General features: G+C 30.4%; 1 protein-coding gene and 1 long non-coding RNA gene across 4 annotated transcripts; one reads left to right on the top strand and one right to left on the bottom strand.

Moving 5' to 3' along the window:
* Positions 1 to 475: 475 nt before the first annotated feature.
* Positions 476 to 13,893, bottom strand: LOC112703637 (sodium/calcium exchanger NCL). 3 transcript variants are annotated; one of them, XM_072199806.1, is made up of 11 exons: positions 13,594 to 13,893; positions 5,534 to 5,668; positions 4,266 to 5,132; positions 3,717 to 3,914; positions 3,425 to 3,609; positions 3,196 to 3,341; positions 2,850 to 3,111; positions 2,530 to 2,681; positions 2,181 to 2,433; positions 1,603 to 1,884; positions 476 to 870 (listed from the first exon to the last, which is right to left on the bottom strand). In XM_072199806.1, exons 3-11 carry the CDS (start codon positions 4,690 to 4,692, stop codon positions 622 to 624), a joined length of 2,154 nt encoding a protein of 717 aa, XP_072055907.1. In that variant the 5' UTR covers positions 4,693 to 5,132; positions 5,534 to 5,668; positions 13,594 to 13,893; the 3' UTR covers positions 476 to 621. The 3 variants fall into 3 exon arrangements, with proteins under 3 accessions (XP_072055907.1, XP_072055908.1, XP_025610974.1); XM_072199807.1 differs by lacking the exons at positions 5,534 to 5,668; positions 13,594 to 13,893 and adding an exon at positions 5,265 to 5,462; XM_025755189.3 differs by lacking the exons at positions 5,534 to 5,668; positions 13,594 to 13,893 and having other exon boundaries at positions 4,266 to 5,527.
* Positions 7,264 to 14,999, top strand: LOC112703638 (uncharacterized). The gene is made up of 3 exons (XR_011864212.1): positions 7,264 to 7,593; positions 7,668 to 7,748; positions 14,874 to 14,999. It is a non-coding gene; the product is annotated as an uncharacterized lncRNA (long non-coding RNA).
* Positions 15,000 to 16,734: the final 1,735 nt, after the last annotated feature.

Below are 16,734 nucleotides of genomic sequence, written 5' to 3'. Positions count from 1 at the left end.
AACAAATATCATTTGCTAACGAGTTATAACTCAAATAACATAATATTTTCATACTCACTTAGAGATCATAGATTCGAGCCTTTCTCCTAACTTTAGGGAAAAAAAAGAAAAAAAAATAAATACCATTAAACTAATGTAACAATGATATAAATTATTATGTGATAGTCCTTTTTGTTTGACTATCTAATAAGAAGGAGCATTGATTTTTTTTTTCTAATAAAATAACATTATTACAAAGAATTCGAAAAAGATCACCATTTGAAGCCAGTCATTGGTCATCATTTGAATCTATTTAGGCATCTTATTTTGCAAGGAATTCAATCATATCATTTACTTTTCTTTTTATCATATTAAATCGTACCGTTTAAAATTGGTAAAGTTTTATGTTAAAAATCATTATAATTATATTTCTCTGCAGGATCTAATACTATTTTCTAATTCTTAGCCACATTTATTAGCTCTGCACAACATGATATTATGTGATTGTCTTTTCATATAAAGCAATCTAACATGCATTGTGTGATACATTTGACAATTCATTCCACTTAATAATACTTGCTCACAAAACCAAAGTCGGTTAGTTTAGTTGGTCTCACTCTCTAGATTCTAATAGTTGATTCACTAAATATAGTTGAAGATATCTTTGAGAACAAAAACAAAGAGCAATGAGATGAGGTATAAGAGGTATGCAGGGATTGATGTCCAAAGAGGGAAAGTGGTGCGGAAACTAGCAGCAATCCCCATGACAGCACAAACAATGGCCACAACAAGAACATCTGCTGAGAATTCCCAAGTTATGTCCCTCACATATATCAGAATAGATATCACCACAAATCCAAGAATGTTGTTCATGAACACTGCTCCATATATCTGCATCCATTCATCCAAATTTCTAATATAAGTATCTACTACTTAAAAATATAGATTGATCTCTATTTACAATGCTTGGTTGTTTAATTAGCTCAATACTTGGTATGTTTATATGAGATGTTAAGAGCTATGATGATTCTGGAGTAGAAAACATGTAACAGAAAGTGAAGGATACTATGGTGACATGACTTAATATGAATAAAGTATATTTTTTGTCCCTGAAGTTTGACAAAAATTTTAAACATACTCTTAAGTTTTATTTTGTTTCAATTTTGTCTCAGAAGTTTTCCATTTGCATCAAATATATCCTTGACGGCTAATTTTTAAAAAAATTTAAGACCAATTCAACAACAATTTCATAAAAACCAACTCTCAACACAAGCAAATCAAACATCATTTTCATGCATTATTGTTAGATTGATCTTAAATTTTTTGAAAATTTAACCGTTGGGGATATATTTGATGCAAATCGAAAACTTTTGGAACAAAATTGAAACAAAATAAAACTTAAGGGTATTTTTGAAACTTTTGTCAAACTTTAGGGACAAAAAGTATACTTTACCCGGTTAATATTATACTAAAGTTGTACTCGAGAGATTCAGGCGCTAATAAATTATAAAAGTCATTTTGAAAAGTTGAAAAAAAAAACCACAAATAAATATGTGATAAACATTGAAAATTGATCACTCTTGTCAAAAAAAGTGTTGAGAATGGAATAGGAAGATTGCTAACCTCATATATTGTTTGACAAGTGTTGCTGCTCTTCTTGTGACTAGCTTCTTTGATTGCTGCAGTTGCTTCTCTGAAATTTGTGGCCAGAGGTACCAAGATAAATGAGATGGAAAAAGAAGAAAGTCCTGCTTCTTCAGAGAAGTTCTGGACACTTGCTATGAGTGGCTCTGCAAGAAGGGACAACATGGTAATTCCCAACACCACATATCCTATAGCCTCCAACCATGCAGATGCTCCTTTGCTTTGGTTTTGTTCCATCACCTTCTCAACATCTTCCCATGTCTAAACCACAAAAATATCAGATTGTATGCAGTTATTAAGTTATGAATGTACCAAGTTTTCAATTTGTTTCTGGTTAAATTGAAGAGTTTAATTTTGATGTATAATAGTATAAAACATTTTACAAAAATATCTGTTCTTTTCAATGACCACTCAGACGGAAGCATTACATATTGAATGTATATGTAAAACTATTTATACTAACAGTACATCAAAATTAAATTCTAAATTGAATGGTGGAATTTTGAAAGTAAAAAAAAAAAAGGTGTTGTTTGAGCAAAAAGGAATAGGGAAAATACTTGATGAGTTCCATGAGATGAAGATTTTGAATTAGCAGCTTGGCTGGAATTTGAGTTTATCCATTTTGTGAAACCATCAACAAATTCTTTCTCACTGATTTCATTGTCTCTATTGACATCAAGATCTTGAACAAGTTTCGAGAGTGCCTCCTCCGCATCGACAGCCTTACTAAAATGGATGTCTTTCACTATTCTTTCTAGCTCAGATCTTGAAACATGGTTATCTCCATTGACATCAACTTCCTCAAATAGCCTGTCCAAGTTGCATAACATTGGTTACTCAAAATCATGAATATGTATCAAAGAATGTTATTGGCAGATAAAAATGAGGGAGAGAATAGTAATTGACCTTCTAATGGCGGCTTTATCGGCTGTGCCATCATCATTAAGGAGCCTGCCAACCACATCCTCACTCTGGACATGCTTCAAGACTTGAGATACAAGATGTCCCTTCAATTCTCTTTCTTTCCTCACATGTTCAATCCATGGCTTGATAAATGTCTGTTCAAGTTTTAATTTTAATGTTAAATGGACTAAAATCCTGCATTTTCTTAGATAAAAACGTATAAATGGTTATATATCTAGCAATTTATGCATAGGTCTATTTTTGTTTTATGTTAAAATTCTATCTTTATTTAGAAGAACTCTAAGTCTAAACATTTTTGTTACCTGATAAACTTTGTTGAGTGATTCTTTTGGGAGGTATTGTCTATCCAAAGCATGTTTTGTTTGGTTAATATATTCTGTCAAGCCACTCACAAATTCTTCCTTGGTTATAATTTGGTCACCATTTTTGTCAAAAATCTTCAACATGTCTGCTATCTGTTCCTCTTTGATGTTTGTGTCTGATAATTTGTTCTTGAGTAGTAACTCTTTTACTTCTGATGCTGATAAATCCTTGCCCTCATGTTGACTAATTTCTTGATATAGCCTGCAAGTTTGTGTAGAAAAATAAGTTTTGAATTTAATTTCTATGCTTTAATCAAGTTAATTCTTTCTATTAAATCTTACTCACCCACTTATGGCATTAACATTAGGAGTGCCATCCTCAGCCAGAATCTTTTGCAGAGTTTGCTTTTCAACACGTTGCAATATTCTTAATATCAAATCATCATGTTTTATATACTCTAGTCTTGTTTTCTCTATCTGAGGTTTGAATACCTGCATACAATAAAATTAAACAAATTTAGTTAAGATAATTCAACTAGAAATACTAATAGAAATTGTTGGATGAGAAATTAAACCTGGTAAATGAAGTATGAGATGAGGAAAATGACAGCTACAATAAAAGCAATCATTAATGTCACATTGCGCAGTGTGGAAGAGTTTGGGAACAAATTGGTAATCTGCATTATAATCAGTGGTGTCACTGAGAAAACCATATTTCTTGCCATCTTTCTTGTGTCCACATCCATGGTAATTCCATAACCTATAAATCAAAGTGAATAAGCAACACCTAACTTTAACATTCAAAAATAAAAAATAAAGAAGAGAAAACCTATAAATGAGTTAAGTTAATTAATATTATGCATATACATGTAAGTGATTCTTTTATCCCTCCACATGATGAGTTTGTAGCATCAGAATCAGAGTCAAGTTTCAACTTTTGCTTGCCAATGATGACACAGGTTCCCCACACAACAGTGAGAAGCAAGATAGAAGAACCAGCCAACAAACCAACTCCAGTTGAAGCATACTCTTGTGCACTCTCCTTATCACTTGAAAGTCCAGTCACTTCCACAAACAAGGAAAAAAAAAAATTAGCTAAGACTAATTAAGATACAGCATATAAATAAACTAATTGTGTTAAGAAATTAGTCAATTTTAAAATTTCTTTAAGAAAAAATATAAGAACCAACGTTCAGGTAGTCAATGTTAGCTAATTGTGTTAAGATCTAAAATTAAGAATTTATGATTTCGGATCTAAAAAATTTAAGACACACAATAATTTAAAAAATATTAGTTGATATTGACCATAAAAAAATAGCTTTCAAGCATTACTCAAAAAAGAAGTTATTGAGTAACTAAGAAGAAAACACGGAGAAAATCATGAAACTAAAAGAGGCTCGGAATGATGTTGCATACCAACTAGAATTAAAGACTCAGGAAGAGCACCAAGAATGTCAAAGGCACTAGCACCAAAGACACCAGGTCCAAGAATCTTGAAGATTTGTTCACCACCAGCAGCCAAGTATGATTCACCATGGAACAACAAGTACTCATACACCAATATCAGGAACAAGTGACCAAAAATGTTGTTGGAACATGGCAAGAACCCATACATTTGTTTGCAATACTTCCCACCAGAAGAAGACTCATCAACAACAAAAACCTCTTGTCTTTCATTATTATTATTATTATTATCAACTCCATCAGAGACTAATAACTCATCATAAGGACTAGTAGTGTATGTGTGGAGAATGCGGCATTCAACATGATGAATTGCTACTACAACAAAAACAGTAAGAAGAAGAATAGTGAAGCATGGTTTATTAGAAAGAATGCTCTTCATTTTTCAGGTGCTGTATGTAGTGGTGACGAACAAGAGAGAAAAGTATCCAAGCAAATTAAAGCCAAGTCTTCATTCACATGCATCATGTGAATTAGGAACGGATGCTATATAAAGTATTATTAATCCAAAATATTTTTCTGAAAGTAACGTTTGCTTGTTTAGATCAGTAACAATTGCACAATAAAAGAAAAAGAAAAAGAAAAAGAAAATACAACCTGGTCCATAGACGCTCAATAATGCAAATGTAAATCCTAACAAATTATTCATGACGGATAACCCACTTGAACTGGTGGAGCGATCAACTCATTCGTCCGCTTAAATAAGTATTGGGAGTTAGTGTTCTACCTTGTGTCTGCTATAACTCATCGGCTAGTAACAGATTTTCAAACGGAGTTTTGATCCACAACAAATTAGTCCTTAGTCTATCAAATTGAAAAGTCCTGTGGAAAATCAAAATTTTTCATCACATATCTTTTAATGCAACATCAGATTAATTTGGAAAGTTTTCTATACACAGTTCATGGTGAAAATAATTAGGAGTTGATGAGGGATGTAAGATGTGACTATCATACATTTTAGGGGCTGATGTTAATTCTTCTTTTATATTGCGTTTATAAATTCTCTTTCTAAGACAGAAAAAAGAGAGAAAGAAAAAAAATTAATTTACACTTAAAAATATAAAAAAAAATTTAGCCTTTTGAAATATAAAAAATAAAATTGAAATACAAGAATGCGAGATTGTTATGAACATTTATAGCTAGTAAAGACACACAACAAAATTAGACACCAAAAAATATATATATTATAGCTGGTAGGTGAAAATAATAAGAACCTCTCCTACCTTATCCTCAGAGTAATTATGATCCAATGGAGTAAGGTCCTCTTGATGTCTCTGTCCCCAAAGAAGTTATATCAAAGCAGTGTCTTATTATGTATCTCACTCCATAGATCATAGTCATATTTTTGTCGTCCAGTTCTTGAAAACAAATAAACAAAATATGCAATGATGCATGAAAAATTTAAGGGAAACAAAAATATATAAAATATTAAGCTATATGCTTAATTTGAAATTTCGTGTGAATATCACAAACATGATATGAGTGGTGCTAATGTGCTAACAAAAAAGTATCTGAAAGGAATAGAGATGCACCAAATTACATCAACCAATGGAATTTGGAACTTAAGAAACAAGAAAAATACACTGGGTGGTGATGAATCTATTTATTTATCCATATATATCTATCTACAAAAATATTATTTATATCCTAAGATTAGATCAATCATTATATCCTCGTATGTTACCTAGATTATTTTTTTTATCAATAATAGGCTTACTATTGTAATTATTTTTTAGTGAAAGTACATAAAGAATATATAGTATATAAAGTATAATAACTCAATAAATATTTTTTAAGGGGATTTTTCATTCTCTTCAATAATGAGAAGAACTCATTTTTCTTCCTCTTTTAATCCCTTTTGGTTCATCAAACCATCAACATCACAACTTAAATAACTTAAGACATGAGATTTTCTTCATCATACATATACAAATACAATACATATCACTATATCAGCCACCTAACAAACCATTCACTTTTCATTGTGTTTTTATCTATTGCGTGATGCTAATCTTGCGTGTGATACATCAATTAATTTTTTGTTTGAGGTAGTGATAGTGATTAGTGAGAACTAATTTCTTTTCTACCAAATCAAATTGGGATGTATCGGTGGTATGTTATGCTATGCTTCTCTACTTGTAATTTTACTCCATTGCAATTAAAATAACAATTTAATTTGTTTTATTACAAAGCAAAGGGTATAAGAATTTTCAAGTGGCATCAAGGGTGCAACGTCTTCTAACAAGTATATAATTTGTAAAATTCATATGTTTGTGCAGTTAAGGCATGCTTTTGATTAATTCCTTTTGATTTATAAATGCACATTCAATTATAAGTTAGTAGCAAGTAACAGCTTGTGTGATATATATCAACCAGTTATAATATATAGATTATTTAGCTTTTATATTGTGTGGTCTTTAGTGTGCTTTCTTTTTCTTTTATGTAATGTTGTTCTTAGTAATAATTTTAAAATTATTTTTTCTATTTGTATAAAATAATTTTACTCTATTAAAATTTAAATAACAATTTATTCTGATATAAAACAGCAAAAGGATATAAGAACTATGAGATTAGTTTTTAAAGATAACAATATTAGAGATTAGTTCTTAGCCATCTTATTAGACATACCATAGCAACATAAATCACCAATAAATAATTGTTGATCATTTTTCAACTTTTTGACTATTTTCTTTTTTTATTTCTTTCTAAAATTGAAGTGTTTGATTATGCAAGGTCAGAAAAACCAATTAAGTATATGTGTAGCTGTTAGATTGTTCATTCTTTATAGAGAAGCAGATATATAGAGGCATACGATTAAAAAAGAATTGCGTTTGTAGAGTAATGAGAGAGTATAATTAGTGATGTATGTTTAAAAACTTGGGAGCAAAATGGTAAAATCAGCAAAATAGCATTAAATAAGTCCATTCACATCAATTAACGTGATGCCTCGTTAGGCGCATGCACGATTACTAGGATCAGAAATTTCTAGGTGACCACTCGGTGCTAGCAGACCTATTAGGACAATGGGCACCAGGCCCATGGAAACGCGCTATGGCTAGGATTAGGCGCCCCGCGTTTGGGCCACTGTCGTGGACCCGAATTCTGGCCTCAACGGCCTAATGATAACTCGGCTACTAATCCTAAATCATTCTTCTCAGACCCAAAATTCCAGCACCTCTGAATCGACACATCACTAATTGATATTCGAATTCAAATTTTTCTTATCTCCTAACAAATTGGGAGATTAGATAGACAGCCAAACTTGTATAACGGGAAGTTGCAGGTTCTCCCACACACCTACTCTCACTAACCTTACCTCGGAAATCCATTCTGATTTGATCGTTAGTATCTATGCAGGTCACCCCTCACCTTTCACACAATTGGACCGGAGACCGTGAAGATCACCAGCTCAGTGAACAACGAATCCCAACATTTCAGGTAACTCATAAACAATTATCATTTTGCACATTGTCTCTAAAATAACAAAAATATTCTCTTCAGCACGTATCATATTTTTTCTCTTCAAAAAGATTCGTTCCCAAATGTATAAATATAACAAAAAGAGAAAAATTAGATACATCAATCAATTATAGCTAAACAATAGTACTCACCAATTAAATTTATCTTGTTGGTATTGTCATTGATATTCTCCAACACTTGGAATGGACTATCTTCTCTAGCAACAAATGTAGTTTTTCTTTGAATATGAAACTTCTTTTTCATCCAATAAATCCAGACCTAATCTCATGGTTCAAAAACCATATTTTGATGGATCTTCTTTACTCACTAAATTGTGACTATGTCCTTGTTAATTATGTTATGAGCCTTCACGTATAAATTTAATCTTTTCAACCTTATTTTCACTTTCTAAAGTAACATCATTACTCAAAAGTAAAAACATTAAATCCAAAATAGTTAAAATCATTAAAAATTCACCAGAATAACGACCAACAACCAACAGAGTTATAAATTTCAGAGTTATAAAAAAGCTCAATATCTCACAAATAATTATCCAAAGGGGAGTGTTAGGTAAACAATGATTATTTTGAATAACATGAACAACCACCAATCAAATACAAGTACACTACACCCTAATTTAATGCTATTCATTAAATTTACTCTTTTAATCCTATTAATTCACATTGTTCACACATTATTCAAAAATGTTATTAGTTACCTAAATTTTTCCTTATCCAAAACACTCTTAACATGCAAGACATGATTATCTAAACAACTAGCATAAAAAGTTATCACATAATCAACTTTTTGAAAAACAACTTAGTAATGGATGTAGAATAATCTTTAATATTTTGACATACAATTAAAGTTACGATCATATTAGTTCTGTCCACAATAAGAAATTATGATAAATTCCTTTAACACTTCTATGTCTATGAGATCAACAAAAATATATAAATAGCAAATTTAATATTATTTTATTCTATTATAGCCTTTTAGATCAATATTCTCACAAGCAACATAAATAGAACAAAAATCAAATTTAGTTGCATAAAATATTTTTATACATTCAAATACTAAGTTAAGAGTAAGATTAGTGATTAGATCATACATTTATACATCCAAATACTAATAAGAATAATATTAGTGATTAGATCATACCTTATTACCAATTTATTAGTAGCTGCATTCTTATTACCTTGTACGATTTTATATGAAAAATAATCAAACTCGGTTCATTTTGCAGGACTCTTGTTCAAAATCTTTCACTATCAAATGCAAAATATAAAATACCTTGTCATGTATTGAGTATTTGAGACTTGGTTCATGTAACTACTCATTAAAGTATGCAATTTTTTTTTTTTCTTTTCATCCACATAGCCTTCAAAATTCACCAATAAATATGCAAAACCTTGAAAATCTGATAAAAATACACTAAGCAATTCATGGTAAGATATATGAAAAATTAAAGACTCTTTATCTAAACTGGCATTTTCTAGATCTCTTTCACAAATATATTTATTGCTCCTAATTTTTTTTCCCTCATCGAATTTTTTTCTTGCTATGCTCTTTCTTTCTCTCAAAATTCTCTCTTTAAATCAAATATTGACTCTTTTCACTCAAATATCTACTCTTTTTCTTAGTTTTTTCTTCTCTTAAACTCGTCTCATTTTCCTCTTATTTTTTAGGGTAAAGTATTAAATTGGTCCCTACGTTTAGACGTAATCCTATTTTGGCCCTTAAGGTTTAACGTGTCCTATTTGAATCTAAAAAAGTTTCATTTATCTTCAATGTAGTCCCTGAAGTTAAAGTTAAATAATTAACAGAATATCCTACATGACAGCAGTACAAGAAACAAGATTATATGGAGAACAAGTACAAGCTCCAAAAGCACAAAATCAACTGTGGATGCATCAATATATTTATTTATTATTTTTCTTACAATTTAAATGAAATATTTTCTATAGAACTAAGGAGAATAATAAATAAATATATTGATGCATCTACGGTTAATTTTGTATCTTTGGAGCTTGTACTAGTTCTCTAGATTATCGACTTTATTCTTGTATTGCTGTCATGTAGAACATTCCACTAATTATTTAACTTTGACCTTGCAGTGGGACTACATTAAAGATAAATGAAACTCTTTTGGATTTAAATAGAACACTTTAAATCTTAAAGACCAATACAGAACTACACCCAAACGTAGAGAACCAATTTAATACTTTATTCTATTTTTTAAATTGCTTATATTCCAAGGACCTTTTTAAAAACGTTTGCATCTTTGATTTTTCTAAATACATATCTCAATTTATAACATATTCAACAAATTTTTTTATTATTGGTCTTGAAAAAGAATTAAAGATAGAATTAAAAGAACTCTTTTTCTCATGTTGATTTATATGATTCTTTTTGAAATCTGTAATTTTAAATGTTGTCTTATCCTCAAACTTTACTCCTTTATAAATTCTTATATAATTGGAATCAGGCGAAAGTCAAGTTGCAATAAATTGCTGGTGCTTCTCAACCTTAATGACCAAATTGACTAGATCATCTAATGTTACATAATAATGATGTTCAACCTCATCTACAATATCTTGGTCTAATCCATCCAAATATAGCCTCATAAGGACTTTAGGACCTTTTTCCAACATTAACCTTACTCATCAAATTCAACAATTCAACAATTCCTTGTAGTATTTCTTTACAAATTTTGACCCTTGTTTCAATCTACAAAACTTTTTAAAAACTCCTTATAATATGATAGTAGCACAAACTGGTTATTCATGATTTTCTTTTTTTTTTTTAGTCAGTATTATCTTCTCCCAAATGCAAATTGGGCTTTTTTTTCGTACTTTTTTCTATATCTTTCTAACCTATTCCACCAAATATGAATATCCTCAAAAAATTTGGCTTCTAATAATCTAACCTTCCTTTTCTCTAAAAGATTGCAGCATGTAAAAATAAACTCTATCTTATTTTTCCATTCGGTATAAGTTCCAACTCATTCTTTCTTTAAAAGGTAGAGATTTACATCTTGAAAATCTTTTTTTCATGAGATGCTTCGATCATCACTGTTACCGTTTTCAGTTCTCATTGATTCTGATTTGGAAACTTGTAAAGAATAATAAAGATTTCAGACCACTCTTTTCATGTGTATCATTTAAATTAGGACACTTATGTTTACATTCAATTTGTGGCTTTTTTTCCTTTTTTGAACTCATCACTCTTGCCTTTTTTCACTCTTAAATTGCTTTAAACAAATTGCACTTCAGAAATTAAGAAAAAAGAACTCTAACTAAGATAATCTTAATGATAAAATTTTTAATTTAACAAGAAAAAGAATTAGATTATGTGACAAAGAAAACAAACAAGGATAGACACTTTTCTAAGTTTAAAAAAAAAAAGATCCAATTTGAATTGATACCTTAGAGTAATGTGAAACAATTCTAGATTTTTTAGTGTTACTTTTTTTAATTGTCAATTTTCTTTTATTCTCCTAATTTTTTTTTGAACTTTTTTATTTTTTTGAATATAACTTTAAAATAAAATTGTTGAAATAAAAGATAAAACAAAGAAGTTAAGTGAAAATCCTAAAATGTGTAGATAAATAAGAATTTATTTACGACTTGTAACTATAACTAATACCAAATGATGAGAAAAAAAAAAACGAATGATAGAAGACACAACAGAAATGAAAAATAATGATAAAAGAATAAAGGGGATAATTGGATAGTTGTTTTTCTCTTAGACTTCTAAAAACCTTGTTCTTAGCAACCTAGATCATTAAAAAAAAAATTCTACTAAACTTTCAAAGAACATGTACTTAACAACCTAGATCAAAGAGATGAAATTAAAAGTATAACACTAAGAGTTATCTTAGTTTGAATCTTTCAATTTCTTCGTATAACAAACAAAGCATATTACTTGCCTCACTTGAATACACATAGAAAAATGTGCATAAATATACCCATAAAATTTATTTACCTTCATAAAATGTCTTACAAATTTACTTAAATAGCCCCTATTTAATCAACCTAAAAATAGATCAAATCTTTCTAAAATAAAATAAAACAATAAAATATGAAATTAAATAAAAGATATGACTCCAAAACTAACTCTAACTAATTTAAATCATATTTAATCCTATTAGTTCAGATAAGATTTGATTAAAAATTAAATTTTTAATGATATAATAACCAATTTAAATCATATTTAAACTTATTAAATTAGATCAGGTTTGATTTAAATTTTAAACGTCTAAAAATACTACTAAACAAATCAAAATCAAATCAAATCTTTTGATAAACCCTAACAACAAATTAAACAATACAAAAAAAATGGTCTATGGTCATAGTAAAAAAAAACAGTGACCATAGCTAGTGAAAAAAGTGACCATAGATCCATTGTCAAATTTTTTGAACTATTGTCACGGTTTTTTTACTTTGGCCTATTTTGCTGTAGCCATAGATCTATGGTCATAGTTTTTTTAGTATAGTCATAGTTGCAATTTTTAAATTCTGACACTTTAGGCCACGTTTTTTTACCGAGGCCATAACTTTATCTATGGTTACAGTCTATGGTTACAGTTTTAGCGTGACAATATCTATGGTCAGTCACCCTATTTTAAAATCATGATCATAGCTTACTCTATGATCACCCATATTTTATACTATGACCATAACCTAATCTATAGTCACGGTTTTCGTGTGACCATAGATATCTATGGTCATCCTACTTTAAAACCATGATCATAACTTATTCTGTGGTCACTTTTTTGTAAAATCGTGACCATAAACCCTAGCTTATCTATAGTCACCCTATTTTAAAACCATGATCATAGCTTATTCTATGATCACTCTTGTTTTAAACCGTGGCTATAGCTTAATCTATGATCACGGTTTTAGCATAATCATAGCTATCTATGATCACTCTACTTTAAAACCATAACTATAGCTTACTCCATAGTCAACCTTTTATAAAACTGTGACTATAGCTTATCTATGGTCACCCTATTTTAAAATTGTGACCAGAGCTTACTCTATGGTCATCTCTGTTTTATATCGTGATCATAATCTAATCTATAGTCACGATTTTGCATGACCATAGCTTATCTATGGTCACCCTATTTTAAAACCGTGACTATAGTTTACTTTATTTTATGAGATTTATTTTTTTAAAGCATAATCATATCCCAAAATTATGATAACCATAAAATAAGCCTAAAAAGACAAATTTAAGTAATCTAAATCATAAAATTCACATTATAAGCTAGATATATTTTTAGTCCAAACAATACAAATTAAAATATATTATATTATATCCATTACATGTAATATCTGGTAAAATCTCTTAAAAAATACAAAAAACATCAAAATATTACATTTAGATAACTAAAGTATATATGAGACCTATCTCATCTCATATTTCTATTAAAAATAATATTTTTTTCAATCACATTTTCTTGCTAGCAAAAGAAATAAACATTTTAGTGATATTTATATTTCATTAAAAAATATTTAAGTAATTAAAAAATTATAACAAAAAATTTATAAAATATAATAACATAAATTGTAAAAGAATGCATGACTAGATAAAAAAACAAAAGAGAGAAAGAGAAATCATTGATAATATCATACGCAAATTCCCTTGCTTCCTTTTTATGCTAATCTATGTATTTGTCACCATGTTTAAATTACATTAACACTATAAAGAGAACTTGTGATCAATCACATGGAAAAAGATTTAAAATTAAGGAAAGTTTAAATTTGAAGTAAAAAGGAAAAGGGAAGGTAAGTAATATAATATAATTGAGTTTGCATACCTGTGCTTCTGATATTTCAATACCCTCTATTTCATTGAAGCTTTTCATCAAGGAATCTCGTCACTCCCTAAAGGCTTTCATCATATTAGCCACAATTTCTGAGATATGCTATTGGCAGATGAAATCAGCTGAATTCAACAACATGCATCAGCAAGCAATTTTACAAATATACACAAATATATAGCATAGTATAGTCTTCCAACTCATTCCGAATGAAACTAGAAAGTAGAAAGTTTCTTAAGTTTCACTCACCAATGTTGAATCAAAAGAGATATTGCCCGAGACAAAGAACAAATATCCAAATAATTAACCTGAATTTTCTACAATCAACCTAAATATAATTTATTAAGAGAACAGTACACTATACAGTATATTCGTGCGGTTCATACAAAAATGGGAGGAAATATGGTATATATTAGAAGGAGAAAACTGAAAGTAAAGCAATGAAATAAAAGTCAAGGTAATTAATATGCACAACACGGATCTTAGCACAGTAAACATTTTATATATCTAAATGTAATATTTGAACAGCATAACAAATATAACAAATACTAACCTCACTCCAAATAAGATCTTAGCACAGTAAACATGGTATAAAGTATAAACCCTACAATGCAAATATTACCCTCTCTGCCGTCTACAATAATTAATGATCACAATAAGCATGCAAAGTAGCTCAAAGTTGGTGAATTTGCAAGTATGATGAATTTGCAATTTGGAAAACTAAAGTTGAGCAACAGTTTGCCGAAATAACAAATAAATTGAGTGATATCAAAGCATCAAGGAAATGTGTTCCCCCTAGTTCTCCTTCAGACAGGTGAAAATATTGGATAGAAAATACTAACCTACCGGAAGATGAATTTGCAATGAAGTATATGGTATGCTGCAATGAAGTAGACATCATTTTCAAAGCCTAGGATAGGATTATAACCACGTCGTCCGTATGTTTTTCTTCCTCCAATGTGAAAAATGGTAGAGATTGGAAATTGTACAGCATTAACAATATGAGAAAACTAACTGCTTAAAGCCAATTTCATAAGCAATCTAAGAGAAAAATTATGTAAATCTTGTGAATTGAAAATAGGAAACACAGAAAACAAGTTCCACTCTTTTCCATCTCTCTCAGGAAATTCACCAAACACATGGCAAGCATAACAATACTGAACCGAAATACAGTTAGAAAACAAGGAAAAATGGATTACAATTATAGAAAGAAAGGAACAGATTTCATCTTGTAAAGTCCCTGTATCTTAATTCTAAATTTTGGCTCCCAAATAAAGGTCAACAAAATCGCATTGAATTGGTGGTATTTAGAGGAAGAGATGGATGTGAAACTTGAGGGAAGAAGTTCGAGACGTCGAAGCCTTGTGCAATGAGAGCGAGTAAGCGCTTGAGCAGTGGAAGCGAGCTCGAGACAGAGACGCGAGCGAGGCAGAGACAGAGAAGTGAGCGAGACGCAGGCGGCCGGAGGCGGAGACGCGAGATGCGGGCGGAGGAGAGCTGGTGGATCCGGCGAGAGGTGCGGCGACGAAGGTGATCGTGCGATGGCGCCGTGGCGGTGAATCGAGGTTACAGAGACAGAGCTGGGGTTGTTGTTCAGGGGGGCAGGAAGGAGACCAAGGACGAAGGTGAAGGAGGAAGGAGAATGGGGACGAAGTCTCTCTGAACTTGAATAGGGCCAGGGTTCTCTTTTTTTTTTAATTCTGGGACGTCCAACGACGTCGTTTGGGGCTCGGGTTTTTTTTCCAATTTGAACCGGTCCGGGTTTTAAAAACTCGGTCGCTTCGTTGCTTTTTGGTCTTGTTTTGACAATTATGCCCTATACAAATTGACAAGATACAATGCTAATTAATAATAACAAAATAACACAAACATGCACTTTCTATTTTTTTCTATTTTTTATCATTTTTATTTTTTTATTTTATTTTTAATTTGTTATTATCATAATTATCAAAACAGAATCGATAATCAATCCAGTCAAATTACCGAATTATTAGGTCATTAGCTCAACCGATTAATCATAGATTAAACTAGTTGATCTATTCATAATTATATAAAATTTTATTTTATTTTTTATTTTTATAATGAATATCTTTTTTCTTTAATTTTATTTTATATTCAATTAATTATTATTTTTAAATATTTTTTATATTTTGTATTCAAAATCGTGACTATAGATATTTATAGGTCATTTTCCAAAACCGTGAATATAGACCTCTTAGGTCATACTTTTGTAAAATCGTAATCATATACTCTTTTAGGTCACTCTTTAAAATCGTGACTATAGACTATTTAGGTCACCCTCTAAAATTGTGACTATAGACCCGCTTTAGGCCATCCTTTTGTAAAATCGTGACCAAAGATCCTTTTAGGTCACTCTTCAAAATCATGACCATAAACCTTTTTAGCCTCCCACAAAAACTGTGACATAGACCTTTTTAGGTTACTCCTGTAACCATAAATCCTTTTAGATCATCTCCAAAACTGTGACTATAGGCCCCTTTTAAATAATCGTGACCATTGATCCTTTTAGGTCACTTTGCAAAACCGTGACCATAGATACCGTTAAGTTACCTTCCAAAATCGTGATCATATTCAAGCCACCTTTCAAAACTGTGACCATGGACATTTTTAGGCCACTGCTCAAAACTGTAACCAAAAACCCTTTTAGATCACCCCCAAAATCGTGATCATAAACCCCTTTTTAGGTCACCCTTTTGTAAAACTGTGACTATAAATCTTTTTAGGTCACTCTGCAAAACCGTGACTATAGATACCTTTAGGTCACCCTCCAAAATCGTGACTATAGACGCATTTTAAATCACCTTTTTGTAAAACCATGACATAGACCATTCTAAGTTGTTCTGAAAAATTATGACTATAGACTCTTTTAGATCACGCTCCAAAACCATTACTATAGACTCTTTTAAGTCACCCTTTTTTGAAAAATCGTGACCATAGACATTTTTATGTCACTTCTCAAAATCGTGATCATAGACCCCTTTAGGTCATCCCAAAAAATCGTTACCATAGACTTTTTTATGTCACTCTTTAAAATTGTGATCATAGATACTTTTAGGCTACCTCCTAAAATTGTGATCATAAACCCTTTTAAGTTACTCTTTTTTTAAAAATTGTAAC

The sequence above is a fragment of the Arachis hypogaea genome, chromosome 7 (genome assembly GCF_003086295.3).
Source record: "Arachis hypogaea cultivar Tifrunner chromosome 7, arahy.Tifrunner.gnm2.J5K5, whole genome shotgun sequence".
In the NCBI taxonomy this organism is placed as follows: Eukaryota; Viridiplantae; Streptophyta; class Magnoliopsida; order Fabales; family Fabaceae; genus Arachis; species Arachis hypogaea.
This window is presented reverse-complemented; position numbering and strand designations above follow the sequence as displayed.

Bases quoted from the DNA above. Each gene is read 5' to 3' on its own strand.
- LOC112703637 (XM_072199806.1), bottom strand. From the start codon at position 4,692: ATGAAGAGCATTCTTTCTAATAAACCATGCTTCACTATTCTTCTTCTT. The intron at 3,342-3,424 runs GTTTAATTTCTC...TATTGTATGCAG, and splicing joins TCTCATACTTCATTTACCAG to GTATTCAAACCTCAGATAGA. The intron at 871-1,602 runs GTTAGCAATCTT...GAATGGATGCAG, and splicing joins CTTGTCAAACAATATATGAG to ATATATGGAGCAGTGTTCAT.